The sequence below is a fragment of the Oncorhynchus mykiss genome, chromosome 28, assembly GCF_057628025.1.
Source record: "Oncorhynchus mykiss isolate SJ-2025 chromosome 28, ASM5762802v1, whole genome shotgun sequence".
Classification (NCBI taxonomy): Eukaryota; Metazoa; Chordata; class Actinopteri; order Salmoniformes; family Salmonidae; genus Oncorhynchus; species Oncorhynchus mykiss.
Genome location: NC_143049.1, coordinates 33635155 through 33660000, shown reverse-complemented (window position 1 = coordinate 33660000; position 24846 = coordinate 33635155). Strand labels below are relative to the sequence as shown.

Sequence of the window (24846 nt, the reverse complement as noted above, 5' to 3'; positions counted from 1 at the left end):
AGTGTCTTAGATAACATGACTAATTGCCACCCTTTCATTTCACTACCATCTGGCCTATTGACTGACTGTCTACAGGAAGGATGACAGGCAGACAGGAATGAAGGCAGACAGGAAGGACAGACAGACAGAAGGACAGACAGATAGATAGACTGACAGAAGGACAGACAGACAGACTTCCACAGGTGTCAGGCACTACAGTAGACCTCAAAGAGTAACAAGACACTATTACCACACTGAAAAGCAACAGCAACAGCAACATTGTTCTAGCATTATACCTTAGAAAAGTCTCTTCATTCAAAGACTCAATCATGGACACTCTTACTGACAGTTGTGGCTGCTTTGTGTGATGTATTGTTGTCTTTGCCTTCTTGCCCTTTGTGCTGTTGTCTGTGCTCAATAATGTTTGTACCATGTTTTATGCTGCTACCATGTTGTGCTGCTGCCATGTTGTGTTGTTACCATGTTGAAGTCATGTGTTGCTGCCATGCTGTGTAATTGTCTTAGGTCTCTCTTTATGTAGTGTTGTAGTGTCTCTCTTTATGTAGTGTTGTGGTGTCTCTCTTTATGTAGTGTTGTGGTGTCTCTCTTTATGTAGTGTTGTGGTGTCTCTCTTTATGTAGTGTTGTGGTGTCTCTCTTTATGTAGTGTTGTGGTGTCTCTCTTTATGTAGTAGTGTGGTGTCTCTCTTTATGTAGTGTTGTGGTGTCTCTCTTTATGTAGTGTTGTGGTGTCTCTCTTTATGTAGTGTTGTGGTGTCTCTCTTTATGTAGTAGTGTGTTGTCTCTCTTTATGTAGTAGTGTGGTGTCTCTCTTTATGTAGTAGTGTGGTGTCTCACTTTATGTAGTGTTGTGGTGTCTCTCTTTATGTAGTAGTGTGGTGTCTCTCTTTATGTAGTAGTGTGGTGTCTCTCTTTATGTAGTAGTGTGGTGTCTCTCTTTATGTAGTGTTGTGGTGTCTCTCTTTATGTAGTAGTGTGGTGTCTCTCTTTATGTAGTGTTGTGGTGTCTCTCTTTATGTAGTGTTGTGGTGTCTCTCTTTATGTAGTAGTGTGGTGTCTCTCTTTATGTAGTGTTGTGGTGTCTCTCTTTATGTAGTGTTGTGGTGTCTCTCTTTATGTAGTAGTGTGGTGTCTCTCTTTATGTAGTAGTGTGGTGTCTCTCTGGTCATGATGTGTGTTTTGTCCTATATTTGTATTTGTAATCCCATCTCCAATCTTACATATGGGTGGTCCCGGGAATCAAACCCACTTTTGTGGCATTGCAAGCACCTTGCACTACCAACTGAGTTTACAGAGGACCTTCTCTTTAGCTTTTATTTAACAATTGATTAGATGAGGGTAGATTAAACACTAACCAGTCAATCTTTTAAAATATGTACGTTTGATTGGGGCATCCCCAGCTGTAAGGAAAATAATTAATGAACAACAATGTCTAACTGTGCAGAATACTTTTGAATAAAAATACATTCTACAGTCATGTTTTTATTGTCACATGCACAAGTACAGTGAAATGCCTTTGTTGCTCACTCTTTCCAAACAATGCAGTAATCAATATCAGTAGTACTATAAAAAAAATACATGTAAAAAAGTCAAGTAGAACAGTAACACACGAGAAATAGAAATAAGACTGGTGGACGACTGCGAGTAAACTGACAGTATATACAAATATGATCCTTTTATCACAACTTACTAAAGTACACAACGACCCGACTCTTATTCGTTTATGTTTCCAGATGAGATGACTTTATTGCACGAGAGTTTTTACAAAGCTTAAATAAGTAACCCAACTAAAGCTACACTGACTAAAAGTCAAGAGCACACCCACAGTCAGCCACTAGATGCAACAGTGTTTTCTTTCCCACATCACCACACAGACATGGTTATGATGTCCTTGACTGACAGTGGATTCTAACATTTTCAACATGTTCAGTGCATTCACTACCTCTGTTTCCAGGCATAGAAATATAAGTGTTAGAATCATTGTCTTTGAGAATTGACGTGGCATGGTTTAGTACTGCTAATGACTGATACTTCTACATTCTCTTCGAGTTATCCCTTTTTTCTTCTATTGGAGTTATAAAAAGCTACATTTCTGTGACAATTCATTGAACTCCACGTGGTATGTAAATGCACCTACGACACATGGAATGAATGTCCTTACCAGCCATGTCCTATGGATGGGTCGTCTGTCAACACACGACACATGTATAGGATACAGCTCAGGACCTTCATGGAGAAGTCGAACACTCGTCTTCTCAGGCCTGGGAGACAGAGAGACAGAGAGGTTATAATGTCGTACTTAGGGTCAGGAGCACTTCCTCACCATGTGACTTGACCAGGAGAACATCTGGGTCCCTTAGTTATAACAGGTTCAACAGTTATAACCAATGCTATTTGTTACTGATGCAAAAGGTGTATTTTTCCCTCTTAAAAAAAGTACAAATAAGATTTAGGCACAGATTATAGCGTAGTTCGACTGTGACTAACGTTACACGTTTAAAAAAAGATGACTTACTTGATCTTTGGTTTTTGATGAAGAACAGTTTAAGTATCTCTTTGAAAGTACTTTCATTTGGCGTAAAATTCTACTTGCACCCTTGGGGAAACAATAGATATAAATTGTTTCTGTAAATAAAATGAATAATGTCATATTTACAAAGTTTTGGAGCATGGCTGGGTATTAACATTTTACTGCAGTGTTAACATTTTACTGAAGTATTAACATTTTACTGCAGTATTAACATTAAATTAAATCAGGATCACACAGAGTGATTCTTGGTGGTCTTAAACAAATCTACCTTGGAAACAAAAGTATACACCTCACACACATGGTTATGGGCTTACAAAAAATAAGACACATGTACCATGTCAGATATAGAGTTTAAATGTATTCAGTTTTGAGTTTGCATCCCAATATTACACTTTATATAGATCGCAAAAGACTGAAATATAACAAAACCATTTGATATAGAAACACCAGATTTTCTGCGGTTTAAAACAAATAATGTTTATTAATGATTCAATTATGAATAACATTACACACATGACAAGAAAGGGCTACACAAGTGCAAAGATTCCACAGGTACAAACTCTAAATAAACTTTGACCCTGGACTATCAACTACTGCTGTATGCCGATCATAGTCTCATTCCCTTCTTATGCCAGCACCATGACACTCTAGGTCTTTATACAAATGTAACCCCCACAGATACATTTGTTCTAAGGGGTGCACCACTAGCATAGTCATTCTCTTCCCCTCTCCAACTGCACTTTGAAAAACACAAAATCTACTATTGTATTGAAAAAGTAAAAATGTTTTTTAATTTTTTATTCCACGAACCTTACATTTTCTACTAGCTACAACAATGTTTAACCACGTCATTTTTAAAAATAATTGTAGTTAACATGATGTCAAACAAACTGAACCTACCTCTCATCATTTTGTAAGTTCTGGTCCCCGAGGAGTAAGTCTCTGAATCTATACTTCGGGGGAAGAGGGGGTACTTCGCTCTCCAAATCAACCATAGTTCTCCAAATCTGAAATGTACACTTTTATGACTGTATTTTAGAACAATTGTTGTACTCCGAGTGCACAAAAGGTGTGTCTTCTCACTCCAAACGCTCGAAAAGACTGCATACATCACACAAATGATGTTACATTATTTGGAAAACAAGGAAGCAGCTATAGGCTAATTATTCAAAATCGTCCCATTTTTGAGCATCCTTGGCCGTGCATGTGCGACTACACCCAAAGTCCAATTGCATCATTCTATAACGTCTTGAGACGCTTTGCGTGGGTATCAGTGTCCGCAACATCTGAAGCGCACATTGCAGTCACTGGAGTCATTGGTTCATTGGTGATGATGATTAATGATGATTTCAATATATACAGTGCCTTCAGAAAGTATTCACACCCCTTGACTTTTCCCACATTTTTGTGTGTTTAAGCCTGCATTTAATATGGATTTAATTGGATACATTTCTTTTGACAAATTAATAAAAAAGGAAAAGCTGAAATGTCTCGAGTCAACAAGTATTCAACCTCTGTTATGGCAAGCCTAAATAAGTTCAGGAGTAATAATTTGCTTAGAAAAGTCACATAATAAGTTGCATGGACTGACTCTGTCTGCAATAATTGTGTTTTACAAGATTTTGAATGACTACCTCATCTCTGTACTCCACACATACAATTATCTGGTCCCTCAGTTGAGCAGTGAATTTCAAACACAGATTCAACCACAAAGACCAGGAAGGTTTTCCAGTGCCTCACAAGGAAGGGAACCTATTGGTAGATGGGTAAAAAAAAAGCAGACATTGAATATCCCTTTGAGCGTGATGAAGTTATTAATTACACTTTGGATGGTGTATCAATACACCCAGTCTCTACAAAGATACAGGCGTCCTACCTAACTTAGTTGCCGGAGAGGAAGGATACCAGTTAAAACAGTTACAGAGTTTAATGGCTGTGAATGTAGAAAGTTGAGGATGGATTAACAACATTGTAGTTACTCCACAATAATAACCTAATTGACAGAGTAAAAAGAAGGAATCCTGTACAGAATACAAATATTCCAAAACATGCACCCTGTTTGCAACAAGGCACTAAAGTAATATTGCAAAAAATGTGACAAAGCAATTCACTTTTTGTCCTGAATACAAAGTGTTATGTTTGGGGCAAATCCAATACAACACATGGAAGAATTTTGAAATGAATAATGGGCAAATGTTACACAATCCAGGTCTATAATGCCTTTAGAGGCTTACCCAGAAAGACTCGCAGCTGTAATCGCTGCCAAAGGGGATTCTAACGTGTATTGACTCAGGGGGGTGAATACTTATCTAATCACGATACAGTATATTAGTGTTTTATTTTTCAGAAATGTTTTACAATTGTTCAAATTTTACTTCCACTTTGACATTACAAAGTATTTTGCGTAGATCGTTGACACACACAAAAAAAGACAATTAAATCCATTTGAATCAAAATGTGGAAAAAGTCAAGGGGTGTGAATACTTTCTGAAGGCACTACATTATTATTTGGTTGATTTGGATCAGTGGAGGCTGCTGGGGGGAGGACGGTTCATAATAATGTCCAGAAATAGACTGAATAGAATGGTATCGAAAACATGTGTTTGATGCCATTCCATTCACTCCATTCCAGCCATTATTAAGAGCCGTCCTCCCCCCCAGCAGCCTCCACTTGGATAAATACAAACAAACACACTAACACATGGAACAAACAGTCGTTTCTAGCACATGGTCATTTTCAACACCTGTCCCCTTGGGTTCTAATTGACACAAAGGGACATAAATAAATACATAATCAATGACAAATCACATAAAATCACAGATCGGTACATTATCACAATTATATGCACAAAATCAAATCTCATACTGTATGTATCCCTAATATTTACAACATAGAGTTACACGCAGCAGTTCATGATTGTGATTGCTATAGCAACCGGTTTTTGGTGTTTCTTCTGAATGTATTAACCAGTTTCAGCAGTTAATGTTCTTCTGATAAAGTGTTCCATGAATGTGCTCCTCTATATGAGAAGGAGCTCCTATAGAGGTTTTTCATAGAGGGACCCTGCAGTTTCCTCTGGTGTCCCATGAAATGTGGATTTAGTGTTATTGATGACCACACATTGTCCACGGTTTTCCAAGATGTAAACCAAACCAGCTAATGGCTTTGTCTGATAAATTGAACGTATGGAGTTTGGAGAGCAGTACCCTGTGATTTATTATGTCAAAGTCCTTTTTCAGGTCAAGGAAGACTGCCCCGACCACATTTCCCTCATCCAGTGATTTCTTGATGTTCTGCAGTAGGACACAGCTTGCTGTTTCAGTGGAGTATGTTGGTCTGAATCCAAATTGTTCCTGGTGCAAGTACTGATGCTTATCCAGATATGACATTATCTGTTCTGCTAGGACTTTCTCCAACACTTTACATAAGACAGGCTCGAATACATCTGTTTGACACACATCTCTGTGTTCAAAACAGCCAGCTTTCTTCACATCTCTGAGTTCAAAACAGTCAGCTTTATTGACATCTCTGTGTTCAAAACAGTCAGCTTTCTTCACATCTCTGAGTTCAAAACAGTCAGCTTTATTGACATCTCTGTGTTCAAAACAGTCAGCTTTCTTCACATCTCTGAGTTCAAAACAGTCAGCTTTATTGACATCTCTGTGTTCAAAACAGTCAGCTTTCTTCACATCTCTGAGTTCAAAACAGTCAGCTTTATTGACATCTCTGTGTTCAAAACAGTCAGCTTTCTTCACATCTCTGAGTTCAAAACAGTCAGCTTTATTGACATCTCTGTGTTCAAAACAGTCAGCTTTATTCACATCTCTGAGTTCAAAACAGTTAGCTTTATTGACATCTCTGAGTTCAAAACAGTCAACTTTATTGACATCTCTGAGTTCTAAACAGTCATCTTTATTCACACATAATGAAGCATTATTTATAAGACAGTTCAATTGAAGTCAGTTACACCCCTTACTGTTCAAAACAAACACAGTCAGATGCACCAAAAAGTACATAGCCTATTTGAAAACTCTAGAGTTTGGAACTGCCCTAGGCAATGATTAACTTGCACACAGCTGACCTAAGCTATTTGTGAAATCCAGTTGACTTTATTCGGCAGTAAGCATTTGTCAGAGTCGCATGGGGTTATCTATTTTGTAGGGAAATGGGTGAACCAAAATGTTTGTTTTTTGTTCTATTGATTTGGTGTCTCGGCACAGTACACGGTAAGAGCTTCTGTTACGTGGCATTGTTCACTTCTCATTTTACAAAAAGTTGATTTCATTTTGTTGGCAATTTTGATTAAAATAACCAAGTGGACCTTATGCTCCCACGTTGTCTATGGGCTATTACAGATGTGAGCCTCACATTTCATACATTTCTAAGTGGATGGCATCTTTACTGCCATTCCATTACATGTGATCATTACAGGGTAAAGGCCTTTCATTGGTGATGATGGATGTTCAGGGTCATTTCACAAGCAGTGGAATTGTTAAAGGGATGTTTCATTCAACATGCAACTGAACATAACGTTTTCTCCCACCTTGGTTGTGGTCGAATCCCCAAGACAGATTTTGGATATGTGTTTTGCTTACTTGGGTATTTGATTGTCATGTTGTGTTTGGTCACTATCACCATAGGGCACAGTTCACAGTTCACAGTTCACAGTTCTGAAATGATGTCTAAAACACCTTACAAACACTGAAATACAATTCACAATACAAAAGTGTCCCTTTCTGATGAACTCGTCTGCAGTAGGTTTTTGAAAAGTCGTACACTTTTGGATTGTGATGTATTTATGCATCACAACACCACAATTCAAACGGCAATAAAGTCATCTGAAATGGTTGTTATCCGCTTTACTGTTCCTGTGATAATTAGGCCAAGGTTACTCCATTTCAGCGCAAGATTCCAAACAAAGCTGCCAGAAACTAAAACTGAAACAAGGTTATTTTGGCTCGGATGAAGAGACGTACCGGCACGGCACGGAACTTTACTATGCCTGCGATAAAGGTTGGAAACCTGCGGTTGAGGGGTGGTGGGCGATGGTTAAGTGTGAGAACAGAAAATGGTCCAACACACCTCAGTGCATAGGTAAGTGATTTGAGCATTCTTTAAAAAAAAAAAAATGTATCATGAATGAATTATGAGAACATTTGGTGTTAGAGATTTAGGTAGACTTTTAGAGTTCCTGCTGTCCTCATAGAGTACAGTGTGTACTGCTCACTGTTAATACCTGCATGTTGTACTGGGAAGTCACCAACAATCTTGTATTGCTTATTAACACGTTTTCTGTTCAGGTGAAGATGGAAACACTGTTGATGACTTTGTTTAAGCTTTCTTTTCATAATGTGTAGGGAACTTCTTGTACAACAGCCTAATTGCACTAGGTCACTAGTACTATCAAGAACTCTCCTGAAAGGGACTCTCCCAACTACATCACATGCTATCACAATACGTATCCAAACCCTGCCCCAAGTCCCCAGTTGTCCTTTGGCAGCCCTGATTTAGTGTATATGGCCATCTGGGCCGCCCTTAGGCTTCAGCTTTGTAAACACTAAATCCTGAGACTTTGGGTCAAGCACCGGGGTAAAACCTGACAGTGGAAAAGGTCTATACATCTTTATGGCACAGATAATAGACTAGTCCATCTACTTTGTCTACCTTAAGATAAATACAGACATGCTGTTTGGTTCAAAAATCACTCTAGCTTTTCACCCTCATTCAATAAGATGTTTATAGTTTTTTGTTTTTGTTATTCAGATGAGAACGACTGCATTGCTCCAGATAACCCTAATGCTAAAGTGAAAACCCCTGGGGTGAAAGGATGGTATCCCAATGGAAAAGTAGTTCGGTTTGAATGTGATGGAACATATGAAATTGAGGGCCCTATCACAGCTAAGTGTGAGAATGGGACTTGGACAAAATTACCACTTTGTGAAGGTGAGTGTGTTCTCAGAGTTGTCTCTGTATAAAACCCTTGTTTTACTCTACCATGTGATAGGATAACGATGGCATAACGAGGACTTTTTGATGCCATTTAATTCAACATTACATTCTGTATTTTTACACATCTTTCACCACAGAGGGTGGCATTTAGTCACTGTATTCTCCTTCATGTTGTTAAACATTCAGTGACTGTCAGTCAAAGCAGCACGTGTCAGTGTTCCGCATGGGAAAGACGCTGTACATAGCAACATGTATTAGTGTCTGTGTTTCCACTGTCTTGGTTCTTTACAGAACAAGAGGTCTCGTGTGGACAACCTCCTCTTGTGACCAATGCAGTTATCACTCATGAATATCAGGAGAAGTTTCAAGAAGGCTCTAAGATAAATTATAAATGTCGGGATTCATATACTTATGAAGGAACTGACTCAAGCGTTTGCCAATCTGGAGATTGGACCATAAGTCCCAAATGCAGTAAGTGAAGTCCTGACATTAGAGACATCATTTTATAGTGTGACTCCTGTTTCCTTGGTTGTTTTATCTTCTGAACTCTTCTGAATAAATCATTGATATTTGTTTCCTGCCTCCCTCTCAATAGTTCAAACTCCATCCCCCACAGAGAGGGCCAGCACAGGTAAAAGTGACCAGTCATTTTGTATCTTAGGCAAGAACAGCTTTGTTTACCCAAATGGCAATAAACTGGCAATAGCAATATTGAACAATGTAACTGGCCAAACGAGCTAAACAAACCTGCGGGTTTCTTGTTTTGTGAGTGACATTTCTATAAGATGTTTTACATTGCACAAATTGTGCCCCCTGATATTCCTTAAACACCCCAGACTGATGAATCTATGAACATTGGGTCATTGACATCAGTTGAGGCCAAAACTGTATAGTTTGTAGGAACAGCCTTCAAGCTAATGTTATTAATCATGTAATATTATTGTTATTAATCATGTAATATTATTGTTATTAATCATGTCATGTGTGGAACAGGTGATGGAGGCAGCAGTACTTCGAGTGACAGAGGAAATGGCGGCACATCTAGCGGAGGGGACCACCGCACATCTAGCGGAGGGGGCCACAGCACATCTAGCGGAGGGGGCCACAGCACATCTAGCGGAGGGGGCCACAGCACATCTAGCGGTAATCTGAATCCAAATGAGAAATTCCATAAAAAAATATCCTAATTCCTTCCTCAGTTTAGTTCAGCCAGTCATAAATATTGTAACAAACCTGGCATTGATTAGACCTTTTGCCGTAATGCCACAATATTCTGCTGTAACTAAGTCTTAGCAGCTTAATTAATTAAATACATAGTGTGAATTTACAATGTTATTTGTAAGAGACCTGGATCGCTGAAACGTTACAGGTTTTTGGTAATTATTTTGTTGGTATTTTATTAGGATCCCCATTAGTTGATTAATTATTTTGTTGGTATTTTATTTGGATCCCCATTAGTTGATTAATTATTTTGTTGGTATTTTATTAGGATCCCCATTAGTTGTTGTAAAAGCAGCAGCTACTCTTCCTGGGATCCAACACAAAACATGATACATAATACAGAACGACATGATACAGAACATCAATAGACAAAAACGGCTCAAGGACAGAACTACATGAATGTTTTAAAAAGGCAGACGTAGCCTACATATCAATACATACACACAAACTATCTGGGTCAAATAGGCGTTGTGCCTCGAGGTGTTGCTTTATCTGTTTTTTGAAACCAGGTTTGCTGTTTATTTGAGCAATATGAGAAGGAAGGAGGTTCCATGCAATAAGGGCTCTATATAATACTGTACATTTTGTTGAATTTGTTCTGGATTTGGGACTGTGAAATACCCCTGGTGGTATAAGTGTGTGTGTAAGAGTTGTGTGTACGTTGACTATGGAAACAATTAGGGATTTTCAACACCTTAATGTTTCTTAATAAAAGAAGAAGTGATGCAGTCAGTCTTTCCTCAACTCTCAGCCAATAGAGACTGGCATGTATAATATTGATATCAGCCCTCTGATTACAATGAAGAGCAAAACGTGCCGATCGGTTCGTGGCCAGCTGCACGTTACAAATTTAAAGGTAATTTCCGATTGAGTCGACATATGCAGAGTTTACCGTGAATGTAGTCTTCGCTAAAACAGGAACATAGCCTTTAAATTTCATCAGGCTGTAATGCTGCATTTCCACGATACAGATTGATCAGACTCCTAAGTTTCATGGCCTCAATCCAAAAACTAATGCAGGAAAAGTAAAGGACGGAAAAAACAGCTGTAGAATCAATATATTTATTATGTCTTGTGGTTTCCAATGTCTAATGTCTCATAGCAGCTTCATTTTTACAGATATCTGCTGTAACTGTCTCCAACAGGTGATGAGGCCTCACTCAATGTCAGACCCTCTGCCAGACCACAACCTGGTGGTCCATTTTTACCTGGTAATTCAACCTTTCTGTTTTCCACTTTTCAGCATTAGACTTAATATTATAATCTTATTTAGTGAACCAAACAGAAGCTAGTCCAGGAACACCAACTTAAATTGTCCAAGTGTGATGCTTTATAATTTGTAACAAGCCTTTATATTGTGTTATAACGAGACTTTAACCCCATCGGTGCTGAGACCCCAGCAAAAATTGGCTTTTTATTTATCTGACTTTCATTTATCTGCATGTCCAGCCCTTATATTTCACCTCACAGTGAAGTGTTTTACCATTTTATTTTTAGAACAACCAGGGTTACAAGTAGAACACAAAATCCAGGGGACATCCAGGGGTCGAATATGCTAATGACACATCTTATAATGCATTATAGCTGCATCATAATGCATTATACATGGATGCTTAAAGTACATTTTTACCACAATTCCTTTCACCTGGAAGTGGCCTGGATTATGACCTGAAATGTCTCAGAACAATATGAGCATTATTTTTGTAATCCTGAAGAGCTGTATGTGTTGTTCAGTTGATAGGTGTGGAGAGAAGCCAACAGTTGATAATGGGGATTTTATCAGTGACTCTGACAGAAATCGAATGGCACTGACCTTCACATGCATTAACTATTATAAACTTGTGGGCCCAGAGCAAGTGATGTGTCATAATGATCAAACGTGGTCAGAGCTCCCCATTTGTAAAGGTAAGTCAATTAATCACTTGCTAAAATTAGCAAGATACCATCACACACCTAATTGTCTTGTCTCATAATATATCAACCTTCGTTAACACTCTTATATCAACTCTTTATATACCAGCTCCCTGTACCATTGACAAAATGACATTTGACATGCTGGATCTTACAAAAGATATGTTTGTGAAGGAAGGAGAGAGTCAGACATTTCTCTGTAAAGTAACTGATTCTTGGAAACAACCTTTTGTTGCTGATGTTCGATGTCAGAATGGACGAGGGGAAATTGGCAGATGTACATGTATGTATGATGAACTACACACAACACAAAAAAACAGAATATACAGTATTTTAACACAATGTTTTCTTTGTTTATCAATTGTTTATAATTTAGTTTAGTTTATTATGTTTAAAGTCGACTGTAAATGAGTCCCTATAAAATATATTATCACAAACTCAATGTATAAACCTTCATTAACACTTATATATTCATTCTCTTTTTACAAAGTGGGCTGCAAACTGGAAAAAAGGGTTAAATATTGGCTGGATCTTACACAGGATATGTTTGTAAAGGAAGGACGTCAGACATGGAACTGTAAACAAACGGATTACACTGGTCGTCGTCTTGTTGCAGATGTTGAATGTCAGGGAGGATATTTAACTGCAAGCGGTTGTAAGTCTAATGCAACAGTAGGATAGAGAATATAATCAACTGAAACACATTCTACACAGGTTTTTTGTCAAGTGTGAAATCATATTGTCTTTAAGTTACAATAGTTGTACATGCCAGTTACTGAAAATGCTACTGTAAGCCTCATAAGAGACTAAATATTAACTACAATGTCATCCCATTTAGGTTACAGCTAAACTAATATTTGGTAAGTGTTTATGGATCTCTGCACAGGTATTAAACTCAAGCAAACTTCAATGGAGGTTTTGTCAGTGTCAGATATACATGAATAGAATCAAGAAATGGTGAGGCCAGTCCCATAAATACTGACATTAGTTGTGGTGAGTCTCTCTCCTCTTATGTAACTTCAACAAGGTTGTGTATTCTCTTCACAGGCCTGGTGAATCAATGCAACAAACCCAAAGCTGCAGCAAATCCCCTGGAAGAGAGGACTTCCCACGTTGGCCACCAATCAAGATCATGATGTGTTTGATAAATGTGCTTTTACATTTGGTTCATGATATGGAATCTGTCTCATAACACAGGGGGTTAGTAGGGGAGCAGAGAGGAAAGGAGGCCCACCATCTTAGGATAGGAGGCTGTCTGACAAGATTCAGACAGTCATTCTGAATGATTCAAAAGAAATGAAAAATACATGTTGAACATAATAATGGGAAGGTTGATGAAACAGTTGATCAGCAAAACATTTGATATTGATCCTCTATTCATTTAAAGCAGCAAACTACTGGTAGTCAATGGCAGTCAAATCAATAGAATGTACAGTATACAATGGACATGGATTCATGTAGAAAATGTCATGGCTTGGATCTATAAAAGAGATATAATTAGACATGTGTGTGTGTGTGCTTTTATATGCCTTTATTGGTTTTACACCAAATCAATTCACTAACAAATGTGTCAAACACAACACACATCAACAGTTGACACTAACCAACAACTAACTATCCAGAAGCATATTCAGTAGAACAGAAGACAGAAATGCCTATTAAACATATCTGAATAGTTTGAATAGTATAATGAAGACAGTGTGACAATATGGAATCCATATAAGAAGGTTTACACTGCTGCTACTCTCTGTTTACCATGTATACACAGTCACGTTAACCACACCTACATGTACATAATACCTCAATTAGCCCCAATAACCGTTGCCTCTATATAGCCTCTCTACTCTATATAGCTTCTCTACTGTACATAGCCTCTCTACTGTATATAGCCTCTCTACTGTATATAGCCTCTCTACTGTATATAGCTTCTCTACTGTATATAGCCTCTCTACTGTATATAGCCTCTCTACTCTATATAGCTTCTCTACTGTATATAGCCTCTCTACTGTATATAGCCTCTCTACTCTATATAGCTTCTCTACTGTTATAGCCTCTCTACTGTATATAGCCTCTCTACTCTATATAGCTTCTCTACTGTATATAGCCTCTCTACTGTATATAGCCTCACTACTGTATATAGCCTCTCTACTGTATATAGCCTCTCTACTCTATATAGCTTCTCTACTGTATATAGCCTCTCTACTGTATATAGCCTCTCTACTGTATATAGCTTCTCTACTGTATATAGCCTCTCTACTGTATATAGCCTCTCTACTGTATATAGCTTCTCTACTGTATATAGCCTCTCTACTCTATATAGCCTCTCTACTGTATATAGCCTCTCTACTCTATATAGCTTCTCTACTGTATATAGCCTCTCTACTGTATATAGCCTCTCTACTGTATATAGCTTCTCTACTGTATATAGCCTCTCTACTGTATATAGCCTCTCTACTCTATATAGCCTCACTACTGTATATAGCCTCACTACTGTATATAGCCTCACTACTGTATATAGCCTCTCTACTGTATATAGCCTCTCTACTCTATATAGCTTCTCTACTGTATATAGCCTCTCTACTGTATATAGCTTCTCTACTGTATATAGCCTCTCTACTGTATATAGCCTCTCTACTCTATATAGCCTCACTACTGTATATAGCCTCTCTACTGTATATAGCCTCACTACTGTATATAGCCTCTCTACTGTATATAGCCTCTCTACTGTATATAGCCTCTCTACTGTATATAGCCTCTCTACTCTATATAGCTTCTCTACTGTATATAGCCTCTCTACTGTATATAGCCTCTCTACTCTATATAGCCTCTCTACTGTATATAGCCTCTCTACTGTATATAGCCTCTCTACTGTATATAGCCTCTCTACTGTATATAGCCTCTCTACTGTATATAGCCTCTCTACTGTATATAGCCTCACTACTGTATATAGCCTCTCTACTGTATATAGCCTCTCTACTGTATAAAGCCTCTCTACTGTATATAGCCTCTCTCCTCTATATAGCCTGTATATATCTCTTTAAATCAAATTTCTCCATCAGCACTACACAGGTGTCAACCATTGATTAGTTCATATCTTAACACCACATTATTTGTGTGTGGATGCATAGTTTTTCACAGGACCTTAATCATGGACATTTCCTCAAAGAAATTGTTAACAAAAGATCAACATGTCTCCTTGAATGATATCAGTCATTTACATTTCTCAACATGGATGCATCTGAAACAGTCTCAAAATGATCAAATACTAATAACTTTGGTGAGACATTTACAGAACATAAGAAATATTTGGAACTAGTGGTTGGCCCAAAATAATTAAACACATAATTTCAGATTTAAACAATCCTTAGTTCATTATATGAACAATGACAATAATTAAATGTTAATTCATTCACTTTTTTTCCACAGTAAATAAAGCCTTTGTTAATTGCGACATCTTGTATTTTTCCACAGTGCTGCCCAAAGGCACAAGTTTAAGATCCACCCCTGACAATAATTACCTTGGTTGAATTTAAAAATCCCCAACTCAGACTCAGACTCCAGTTAATTCATTTCTCAGTGTACATGTAACACCAGAGGACAGAGAATGAAGGAAATACCACTGTCTGTCATTATTGTACTACACATCTGGTCCTACGGTGTTAAAGGTAAGACATTTTGATAAACACTAACTATTCATTCAATGAAGATTGCGTTTAGTATTCTTTACACATTCAAGCAATTGTGAGCACGGATGTTTTTCTTACGGCAGTGCCTATATGTGGTGTAACGTGTAACTAATAAAAAGGCCTAGTACAGGGCAGAAACACTCATCTATACATTCCTTATCCAAGATACACTGTATTTGTTGAACAAAGGTCATTGTGCAGACAGATGATGCATAACAATAAATGTATTTTCTGTCATTTTCCAGCTCAAGAATCTGGAAAAGGCTGCCAAAGACCCCAACTGGACAATGGCTTTGTTGACCCGGAGCAGAACATGTACCAGGATGGCATGACTTTGACTTATGCCTGTGATAAAGGTCTGAAAACACCAATGGAAGGCTGGTGGGGGATGATTACATGTGAGAATGGTAGATGGTCTGATACTCCTCTGTGTACGGGTAAGTACTGTCTGCTCTAACCTTGATCTATAGCAAAGAGGCTTATGTAAGAGTGGTGTAAAAACTCCGAAAACTATCCCTTTCGGTACAGGAAAGAGGGGATGTTGGTGTGACAGGACATATGATACACTTGTGTTGTGAACAACGTTCAGTACTATCATCTCTTGTACTTCGTTGTCCTTTATTTCTTTACTAATCATTGTTTGTACTGTATCTTCACAGCCAGTCGTTCTTGTGATGCACCTCCTCAAGTGAACCATGCAACCGTTGTTCAACAATATCAAAACAACTTTAGTAATGGATCAAAAGTGGTGTATAAATGTAAAAGATCCTACATAATGGAAGGGAATGCAGATGTAGTCTGCCTTTTAGGAGAATGGACCTCAGCCCCCACATGCAGTGAGTACTGACTTAAAGGGATTGCGCCAGATTTGGGCAAATAAGCCCTTTTCCTGCTTACCCTGAGTGAGATGAACTTGAGCATGCTATCCGTTCCGTTAGACTTCCAGTCACTGTGCTAACGCTAGTTAGCATTGGCTCGCAAAACTACCTCTAACTTCCTTCATATTGTGCACAGAGACATAACATTTTTATCCATTACTTCATCTTGATTTGGGTAAATAGAAGCAGGGCTTAAAATCTCACACTATCCCTTTAAGATCCAACTGATTTCTGCATTTGACATCTGTCCTGTATTTTTGTGTCACTGAAGAGAGCAGTACTAAATTGCTAAAGCGTTACATGTTGCGCATTACAAATGGAAAGCAGATTTCTGATTGAGCTGACAAATGCATGTAACATTGCCTTTACATTTCAATCAGGCTGTAACTCTGCATTTCCCTGATATTGATTGAACAGAGTGTAAGGGTGCGTCCTGGTGGCAGGGAAGTCAGGTGCAGGAGATCCAACTTGGTAGAAAACGGAGCAGTATAATTCATTAATTAAATACACAGGTTAATTCATTAAATATATAGTGTACATTTACAATGTTATTTGTAAGAGACCTGGATTGCTGAAACGTTACAGGTTTTTGGTAATTATTTTGTTGGTATTTTATTAGGATCCCCATTAGTTGATTAATTATTTTGTTGGTATTTTATTAGGATCCCCATTAGTTGATTAATTATTTTGTTGGTATTTTATTAGGATCCCCATTAGTTGATTAATTATTTTGTTGGTATTTTATTAGGATCCCCATTAGTTGTTGTAAAAGCAGCAGCTACTCTTCCTGGGGTCCAACACAAAACATGATACATAATACAGAACGACATGATACAGAACATCAATAGACAAAAACGGCTCAAGGACAGAACTACATGAATGTTTTAAAAAGGCACACGTAGCCTACATATCAATACATACACACAAACTATCTGGGTCAAATAGGAGTTGTGCCTCAAGGTGTTGCTTTATCTGTTTTTTGAAACCAGGTTTTCTGTTTATTTGAGCAATATGAGAAGGAAGGAGGTTCCATGCAATAAGGGCTCTATATAATACTGTACATTTTCTTGAATTTGTTCTGGATTTGGGACTGTGAAATACCCCTGGTGGTATAAGTGTGTGTGTTAGAGCTGTGTGTACGTTGACTATGGAAACAATTTGGGATTTTCAACACCTTAATGTTTCTTAATAAAAGAAGAAGTGATGCAGTCAGTCTTTCCTCAACTCTTAACCAATAGAGACTGGCATGTATAATATTGATATCAGCCCTCTGATTACAATGAAGAGCAAAACGTGCCGATCTGTTCGGGGCCAGCTGCACGTTACAAATTGAAAGGTAATTTCCGATTGAGTCGACATATGCAGAGTTTACCGTGAATGTAGTCTTCGCTAAAGCAGGAACATTGCCTTTAAATTTCATCAGGCTGTAATGCTGCATTTCCACGATACAGATTGATCAGACTCCTAAGTTTCATGGCCTCAATCCAAAAATGAATGCAGAAAAAGTAAATGACGGAAAAAACAGCTGTAGAATCAATATATTTATTATGTCTTGTGGTTTCCAATGTCTAATGTCTCATAGCAGCTTCATTTTTACAGATATCTGCTGTAACTGTCTCCAACAGGTGATGAGGCCTCACCCAATGTCAGACCCTCTGCCAGACCACAACCTGGTGGTCCATTTTTACCTGGTAATTCAAGCTTTCTGTTTTCCGCTTTTCAGCATTAGACTTAATATTATAATCTTATTTAGTGAACCAAACAGAAGCTAGTCCAGGAACACTTACTTAAATCTTCCAAGTGTGATGCTTTATAATTTGTAACAAGCCTTTATATTGTGTTATAACGAGACTTTAACCCCATCAGCACTGAGACCCAAGCAAAAATTGGCTTTTTATTTATCTGACTTTCATTTATCTGCAAGTCCAGCCCTTATATTTCACCTCACAGTGAAGTGTTTTACCATTTTATTTTTAGAACAACCAGGGTTACAAGTAGAACACAAAATAATTTGACATAAACATTTGCATTCATTAGTTTTATTAACAAATGTAAAAAAAAACAATAAGGTGCGCATAGGAAAACCTGATAAAAATGAATTTATTTGAACTCTGTAGTACAGAAAATGTTTGCTCATTAGAAAATGAGTGACAACTGTGTGGAGATTGTGACACAAACTATGTCAGCTTATTACAGTATTATAGACACTATGTCCTGGGATTTTCTATGATCTTCTATGTAGAAGAACACTTTATCTTCTAATGACTCTTGTGTAGCTTGTGAGGTCATAAAGCAGAACATGTTACACGTGCATGTTCATAGATAGATTTTAATAGTTTGTAGCTCAAACCATTCGGACTCTACAGAGGTTTTTGTAAAAAAGGCCCTTTTGGGATCCACCCTTGTCTCACAGACACCACTCTAGCTCCGCCCTCGTTAATCACACAGGTTGGTACCAATGGAAGCAGAAGAAAAATCCAATGGTCCATCCCAGAAGTCTGTAGCTCAAATACACTTTGTTTTAAAAGGGGTTAGAAGTCCTGAATCACGCTGGCAGCGTAACGGTGGGACTGTTATGTCTCTATATGCAATTTTCAGCTGGCTGATATTTAGTCCAGATAATTATGACATGATTAAAAGAGACATCCAGGGGTCGAATATGCTAATGACACATCTTATAATGCATTATAGCTGAATCATAATGCATTATACATGGATGCTTAAAGTACATTTTTTACCACAATTCCTTTCAACTGGAAGTGGCCTGGATTATGACCTGAAATGTCTCAGAACAATATGAGCATTATTTTTGTAATCCTGAAGAGCTGTATGTGTTGTTCAGTTGATAGGTGTGGAGAGAAGCCAACAGTTGATAATGGGGATTTTATCAGTGACTCTGACAGAAATCGAATGGCACTGACCTTCACATGCATTAACTATTATAAACTTGTGGGCCCAGAGCTAGTGATGTGTCATAATGATCAAACGTGGTCAGAGCTCCCCATTTGTAAAGGTAAGTCAATTAATCACTTGCTAAAATTAGCAAGATACCATCACACACCTAATTGTCTTGTCTCATAATATATCAACCTTCGTTAACACTCTTATATCAACTCTTTATATACCAGCTCCCTGTACCATTGACAAAATGACTTTTGACATGCTGGATCTTACAAAAGATATGTTTGTGAAGGAAGGAGAGAGTCAGACATTTCTCTGTAAAGTAACTGATTCTTGGAAACGACCTTTTGTTGCTGATGTTCGATGTCAGAATGGACGAGGGGAAATTGGCAGATGTACATGTATGTATGATGAACTACACACAACACAAAAAAACAGAATATACAGTATTTTAACACAATGTTTTCTTTGTTTATCAATTGTTTATAATTTAGTTTAGTTTATTATGTTTAAAGTCGACTGTAAATGAGTCCCTATAAAATATATTATCACAAACTCAATGTATAAACCTTCATTAACACTTATATATTCATTCTCTTTTTACAAAGTGGGCTGCAAACTGGAAAAAAGGGTTAAATATTGGCTGGATCTTACACAGGATATGTTTGTAAAGGAAGGACGTCAGACATGGAACTGTAAACAAACGGATTACACTGGTCGTCGTCTTGTTGCAGATGTTGAATGTCAGGGAGGATATTTAACTGCAAGCGGTTGTAAGTCTAATGCAACAGTAGGATAGAGAATATAATCAACTGAAACACATTCTACACAGGTTTTTTGTCAAGTGTGAAAACATATTGTCTTTAAGTTACAATAGTTGTACATGCCAGTTACTGAATATGCTACTGTAAGCCTCATAAGAGACTAAATATTAACTACAATGTCATCCCATTTAGGTTACCAGCTAAACTAATATTTGGTAAGTGTTTATGGATCTCTGCACAGGTATTAAACTGAAGCAAACTTCAATGGAGGTTTTGTCAGTGTCAGATATACATGAATAGAATCAAGAAATGGTGAGGCCAGTCCCATAAATACTGACATTAGTTGTGGTGAGTCTCTCTCCTCTTATGTAACTTCAACAAGGTTGTGTATTTTCTTCACAGGCCTGGTGAATCAATGCAACAAACCCAAAGCTGCAGCTAATCCCCTGGAAGAGAGGACCACGTTGGCCACCAATCAAGATCATGATGTGTTTGATAAATTTGCTTTTACATTTGGTTCATGATATGGAATCTGTCTCAAAACACAGGGGGTTAGTAGGGGAGCAGAGAGGAAAGGAGGCCCACCATCTTAGGATAGGAGGCTGTCTGACAAGATTCAGACAGTCATTCTGAATGATTCAAAAGAAATGAAAAATACATGTTGAACATAATAATGGGAAGGTTGATGAAACAGTTGATCAGCAAAACATTTGATATTGATCCTCTATTCATTTAAAGCAGCAAACTACTGGTAGTCAATGGGAGTCAAATCAATAGAATGTACAGTATACAATGGACATGGATTCATGTAGAAAATGTCATGGCTTGGATCTATAAAAGAGATATAATTAGACATGTGTGTGTGTGCTTTTATATGCCTTTATTGGTTTTACACCAAATCAATTCACTAACAAATGTGTCAAACACAACACACATCAACAGTTGACACTAACCAACAACTAACTATCCAGAAGCATATTCAGTAGAACAGAAGACAGAAATGCCTATTAAACATATCTGAATAGTTTGAATAGTATAATGAAGACAGTCTGACAATATGGAATCCATATAAGAAGGTTTACACTGCTGCTACTCTCTGTTTACCATGTATACACAGTCACGTTAACCACACCGACATGTACATAATACCTCAATTAGCCCCAATAACCATTGCCTCTATATAGCCTCTCTACTCTATATAGCCTCTCTACTCTATATAGCCTCTCTACTCTATATAGCTTCTCTACTGTATATAGCCTCTCTACTCTATATAGCTTCTCTACTGTATATAGCCTCTCTACTCTATATAGCTTCTCTACTGTATATAGCCTCTCTACTGTATATAGCCTCTCTACTGTATATAGCCTCTCTACTGTATATAGCCTCTCTACAGTATAAAGCCTCTCTACTGTATATAGCCTGTATATATCTCTTTAAATTTCTCTATCAGCACTACACAGGTGTCAACCATTGATTAGTTCATATCTTAACACCACATTATTTGTGTGTGGATGCATAGTTTTTCACAGGACCTTAATCATGGACATTTCCTCAAAGAAATTGTTAATAAAAGATCAATATGTCTCCTTGAATGATATCAGTCATTTACATTTCTCAACATGGATGCATCTGAAACAGTCTCAAAATGATCAAATACTAATAACTTTGGTGAGACATTTACAGAACATAAGAAATATTTGGAACTAGTGGTTGGCCCAAAATAATTAAACACATCATTTCAGATTTAAACAATCCTTAGTTCATTATATGAACAATGACAATAATTAAATGTTAATTCATTCACTTTTTTTCCACAGTAAATAAAGCCTTTGTTAATTGCGACATCTTGTATTTTTCCACAGTGCTTCCCAAAGGCACAAGTTTAAGATCCACCCCTGACAATAATTACCTTGGTGGAATTTAAAAAGCCCCAACTCAGACTCAGACTCCAGTTAATTCATTTCTCAGTGTACATGTAACACCAGAGGACAGAGAATGAAGAAAATACCACTGTCTGTCATTATTGTACTACACATCTGGTCCTACGGTGTTAAAGGTAAGACATTTTGATAAACACTAACTATTCATTCAATGAAGATTGCGTTTAGTATTCTTTACACATTCAAGCAATTGTGAGCACGGATGTTTTTTCTTAAGGCAGTGCCTATATGTGGTGTAACGTGTAACTAATAAAAAGGCCTAGTACAGGGCAGAAACACTCATCTATACATTCCTTATCCAAGATACACTGTATTTGTTGAACAAAGGTCATTGTGCAGACAGATGATGCATAACAATAAATGTATTTTCTGTCATTTTCCAGCTCAAGAATCTGGAAAAGGCTGCCAAAGACCCCAACTGGACAATGGCTTTGTTGACCCGGAGCAGAACATGTACCAGGATGGCATGACTTTGACTTATGCCTGTGATAAAGGTCTGAAAACACCAATGGAAGGCTGGTGGGGGATGATTACATGTGAGAATGGTAGATGGTCTGATACTCCTCTGTGTACGGGTAAGTACTGTCTGCTTTAACCTTGATCTATAGCAAAGAGGCTTATGTAAGAGTGGTGTAAAAACTCCGAAAACTATCCCTTTCGGTACAGGAAAGAGGGGATGTTGGTGTGACAGGACATATGATACACTTGTGTTGTGAACAACGTTCAGTACTATCATCTCTTGTACTTCGTTGTCCTTTATTTCTTTACTAATCATTGTTTGTACTGTATCTTCACAGCCAGTCGTTCTTGTGATGCACCTCCTCAAGTGAACCATGCAACCGTTGTTCAACAATATCAAAACAACTTTAGTAATGGATCAAAAGTGGTGTATAAATGTAAAAGATCCTACATAATGGAAGGGAATGCAGATGTAGTCTGCCTTTTAGGAGAATGGACCTCAGCCCCCACATGCAGTGAGTACTGACTTAAAGGGATTGCGCCAGATTTGGGCAAATAAGCCCTTTTCCTGCTTACCCTGAGTGAGATGAACTTTAGCATGCTAGCTGTTCCAGTAGACGTCCAGTTATTGACTCGCGCAACTACCCTTGTCTTCCTTCATTCTGGACGCAGGGATATACAATTTTTAACCACGACTTCATCTTGATTTGGGTAAATCGAAGCGGGGCTTAAAATCTCACACTATCCCTTTAAGATGCAACTGATTTCTGTATTCTGACATCTGTACTGCATTTTTTTAGTACGCTGCTATACTGTAAAGCTTAGCTTGGTCATTCATTAAAGACATAATAGGAATGTCTTGGTACATTTTGAAAGGGTCATTTCACAGCCTTCCTTGCTGAAATCTAACCTAATGCAGGTAAAGTCAATAACAACCCATGCAACCTGTGGAAAAACATTTATTTCTGCTTGCTGATTTCAATCTTTTACCAGATTCATTTTCACACCTACCATAACGCTCTCCAACAGGTCATGAGGCCTTACGGAAGTGTAGGGACAACGAGTTTCAGTGCAGTAACAGAAGGTGTATACCGACCATCTGGAGGTGCGACAAAGATGACGACTGCTCAGACAACAGCGACGAGGAAAACTGTGGTAAGTCAAAAACAAAAAAAGTTTCTGAAATCTTCCAATTGCCTAGATACCTTAATATGCTAATTTAGCTAGAGGGGAAGGGAAGGTCTCAGTGGCTTTCCTTCCTCCATGAACCTGTTTTATCTCAGTCATTCTCGGTAGGTGTATTTTGTCTCTTAAGTTACAATAGTTGTACTTAAATAAATGTTACAGTAGGCCTATTTTTGTCTCTCAGAATATGAACTACCATGTCATCCCATTCAGGTTATGAAAATGTAGATCCATAATGGGTACGTTTTTCGTGCATCCCTACACGGTGGATTACAAAACTGGTAAGAGTTTACAGTATTAAAAATATTATGATTTTTATTTCAGGTTGTTCATGATGAAGATGTGACTTACCGAAAGACCCGAGGATGGATAATGCCTTGTCCAGTTGTTCACATATTACAACATGTGTGTATTTTCTTAACAGGGCTAGGAACAGCAAATCACCCGAAGAGAGAAAACGAAAAATAGATTGTTTAGGATAAAACTGATAAATGTAGCTTTTACATTTGGGTCATGATATAGAAAATGATTTACAGCACAAGAGGTTCAAAATTCAAGAGGCACTCGCACATCTAAGCAGTATCTTTTTGCAGGTGCATGGTAACAGTTGAACAAGATGAAGGAAAAAAAAAATAAAAAAAAAAAATGTTTTGTCATACCCATGATATACCATGGCTTTCAGCCAATCAGCATTCAGGGCTCGAACCACCCGGTTTATAATGCACATTAATGAACATGGTGATCCCCTATAAGGCAACATATACATCCCCATAAGGACAGTACATAAGGACAGTACATCCCCATAAGGACAGAAACCTATCATAAGTATCAAGCGTCTCAGAGTAGAAGTGCTGATTTAGAATCAGTTTTGCCTTTTAGATCATAATGAATAAGGATGGCCTGATCCTAGATCAGAGTGTTTTATACATACTACCCAGGCTGTTCCCTCCTGTCCATTGTGAAAGAAACATGATATACATAATATACAGAATACTTTAAGATTGATTCAGACGTGGTTGACCTCCTGATACACTGATTAAACAGCCCTTTCTAGTTTTGAGGAGCCTGCTGAGTGTCGGGAAGTCACCCCTAGACGCATTGCATTTCCCCCACTGATGGTGTAATTGGTTATGGTTACTATTAGGGAGGGGAATCTGATCCTAGATCTGTACAGGGGAAACTTCGTCCCGGAGCAACAGGCTGACAACACCATGATTGATTGTTACTCTAAAATTCTGTGGTAACTGGTAAGGAAGGTGGAATATTATGGAACTTGATTTGCATGGGGTAAATGTGTTGTATAATACTTGTATAATAATTCAATTTAAATTGTGAATAAATAGCCAGATTACACCTGTAAGATTCAGACATACAGCCAGCTTTTTGGAAATGAGACATCCTGTTCTGGAATTACCTTTTGTA

General features: G+C 37.8%; 4 protein-coding genes across 11 annotated transcripts in view; 3 read left to right on the top strand and 1 right to left on the bottom strand.

Moving 5' to 3' along the window:
* Positions 1-3439, bottom strand: part of LOC110508224 (potassium channel subfamily T member 2) — a 26204-nt gene extending 22765 nt beyond the window's left edge. The window contains 2 exon segments of the mRNA XM_090225637.1: positions 2161-2260; positions 3430-3439. Of these exon segments, the coding sequence (XP_090081763.1) occupies positions 2161-2260; positions 3430-3439 (110 nt within the window).
* A 3052-nt stretch (positions 3440-6491) lies between these two features.
* Positions 6492-13113, top strand: LOC110509015 (complement factor H-related protein 1). 5 transcript variants are annotated; one of them, XM_036966231.2, is made up of 12 exons: positions 6492-6756; positions 7433-7624; positions 8294-8473; positions 8771-8950; positions 9075-9110; positions 9473-9622; positions 10846-10911; positions 11435-11605; positions 11721-11894; positions 12102-12266; positions 12450-12471; positions 12659-13113. In XM_036966231.2, the coding sequence occupies exons 1-11, from the start codon at positions 6696-6698 to the stop codon at positions 12458-12460; spliced, it is 1386 nt and encodes a 461-aa protein (XP_036822126.2). In that variant the 5' UTR covers positions 6492-6695; the 3' UTR covers positions 12461-12471; positions 12659-13113. The 5 variants fall into 5 exon arrangements, with proteins under 5 accessions (XP_036822126.2, XP_090081278.1, XP_036822125.2 ...); XM_036966230.2 differs by having other exon boundaries at positions 6543-6756; positions 7412-7624; XM_090225153.1 differs by having other exon boundaries at positions 6630-6756; positions 7412-7624; positions 9473-9599; positions 10847-10911.
* Positions 13114-15035: 1922 nt separating this feature from the next.
* LOC110509016 (complement factor H-related protein 1) lies at positions 15036-20693 on the top strand. Of its 2 annotated transcripts, XM_036966228.2 has the most exons (9): positions 15036-15276; positions 15543-15734; positions 15957-16133; positions 17801-17866; positions 19018-19188; positions 19304-19477; positions 19685-19849; positions 20033-20055; positions 20243-20693. In XM_036966228.2, the coding sequence occupies exons 1-8, from the start codon at positions 15216-15218 to the stop codon at positions 20047-20049; spliced, it is 1023 nt and encodes a 340-aa protein (XP_036822123.2). In that variant the 5' UTR covers positions 15036-15215; the 3' UTR covers positions 20050-20055; positions 20243-20693. The 2 variants fall into 2 exon arrangements, with proteins under 2 accessions (XP_036822123.2, XP_090081280.1); XM_090225154.1 differs by lacking the exons at positions 20033-20055; positions 20243-20693 and having other exon boundaries at positions 15071-15276; positions 19685-19903.
* A 995-nt stretch (positions 20694-21688) lies between these two features.
* LOC110509017 (complement factor H-related protein 1) lies at positions 21689-24784 on the top strand. 3 transcript variants are annotated; one of them, XM_021589957.3, is made up of 6 exons: positions 21689-21896; positions 22164-22355; positions 22578-22754; positions 23269-23394; positions 23638-23663; positions 23749-24784. In XM_021589957.3, exons 1-5 carry the CDS (start codon positions 21836-21838, stop codon positions 23658-23660), a joined length of 579 nt encoding a protein of 192 aa, XP_021445632.3. In that variant the 5' UTR covers positions 21689-21835; the 3' UTR covers positions 23661-23663; positions 23749-24784. The 3 variants fall into 3 exon arrangements, 2 of the variants coding, with proteins under 2 accessions (XP_021445632.3, XP_021445633.3); XR_016492781.1 differs by having other exon boundaries at positions 21748-21896; positions 23609-23663; XM_021589958.3 differs by having other exon boundaries at positions 21753-21896; positions 23638-23705; positions 23849-24784.
* The last annotated feature ends 62 nt before the right edge of the window (positions 24785-24846 follow it).

Bases quoted from the DNA above. Each gene is read 5' to 3' on its own strand.
- LOC110509015 (XM_090225151.1), top strand. From the start codon at position 6,696: ATGGGTGAACCAAAATGTTTGTTTTTTGTTCTATTGATTTGGTGTCTC. The intron at 8,474-8,770 runs GTGAGTGTGTTC...GGTTCTTTACAG, and splicing joins AAAATTACCACTTTGTGAAG to AACAAGAGGTCTCGTGTGGA. The intron at 10,912-11,434 runs GTAATTCAACCT...TGTGTTGTTCAG, and splicing joins TGGTGGTCCATTTTTACCTG to TTGATAGGTGTGGAGAGAAG.
- LOC110509016 (XM_090225154.1), top strand. From the start codon at position 15,216: ATGAAGGAAATACCACTGTCTGTCATTATTGTACTACACATCTGGTCC. The intron at 17,867-19,017 runs GTAATTCAAGCT...TGTGTTGTTCAG, and splicing joins TGGTGGTCCATTTTTACCTG to TTGATAGGTGTGGAGAGAAG. The intron at 19,478-19,684 runs GTATGTATGATG...CTTTTTACAAAG, and splicing joins GGAAATTGGCAGATGTACAT to TGGGCTGCAAACTGGAAAAA.
- LOC110509017 (XM_021589957.3), top strand. From the start codon at position 21,836: ATGAAGAAAATACCACTGTCTGTCATTATTGTACTACACATCTGGTCC. The intron at 21,897-22,163 runs GTAAGACATTTT...GTCATTTTCCAG, and splicing joins CTGGTCCTACGGTGTTAAAG to CTCAAGAATCTGGAAAAGGC. The intron at 23,395-23,637 runs GTAAGTCAAAAA...CATCCCATTCAG, and splicing joins CAGCGACGAGGAAAACTGTG to GTTATGAAAATGTAGATCCA.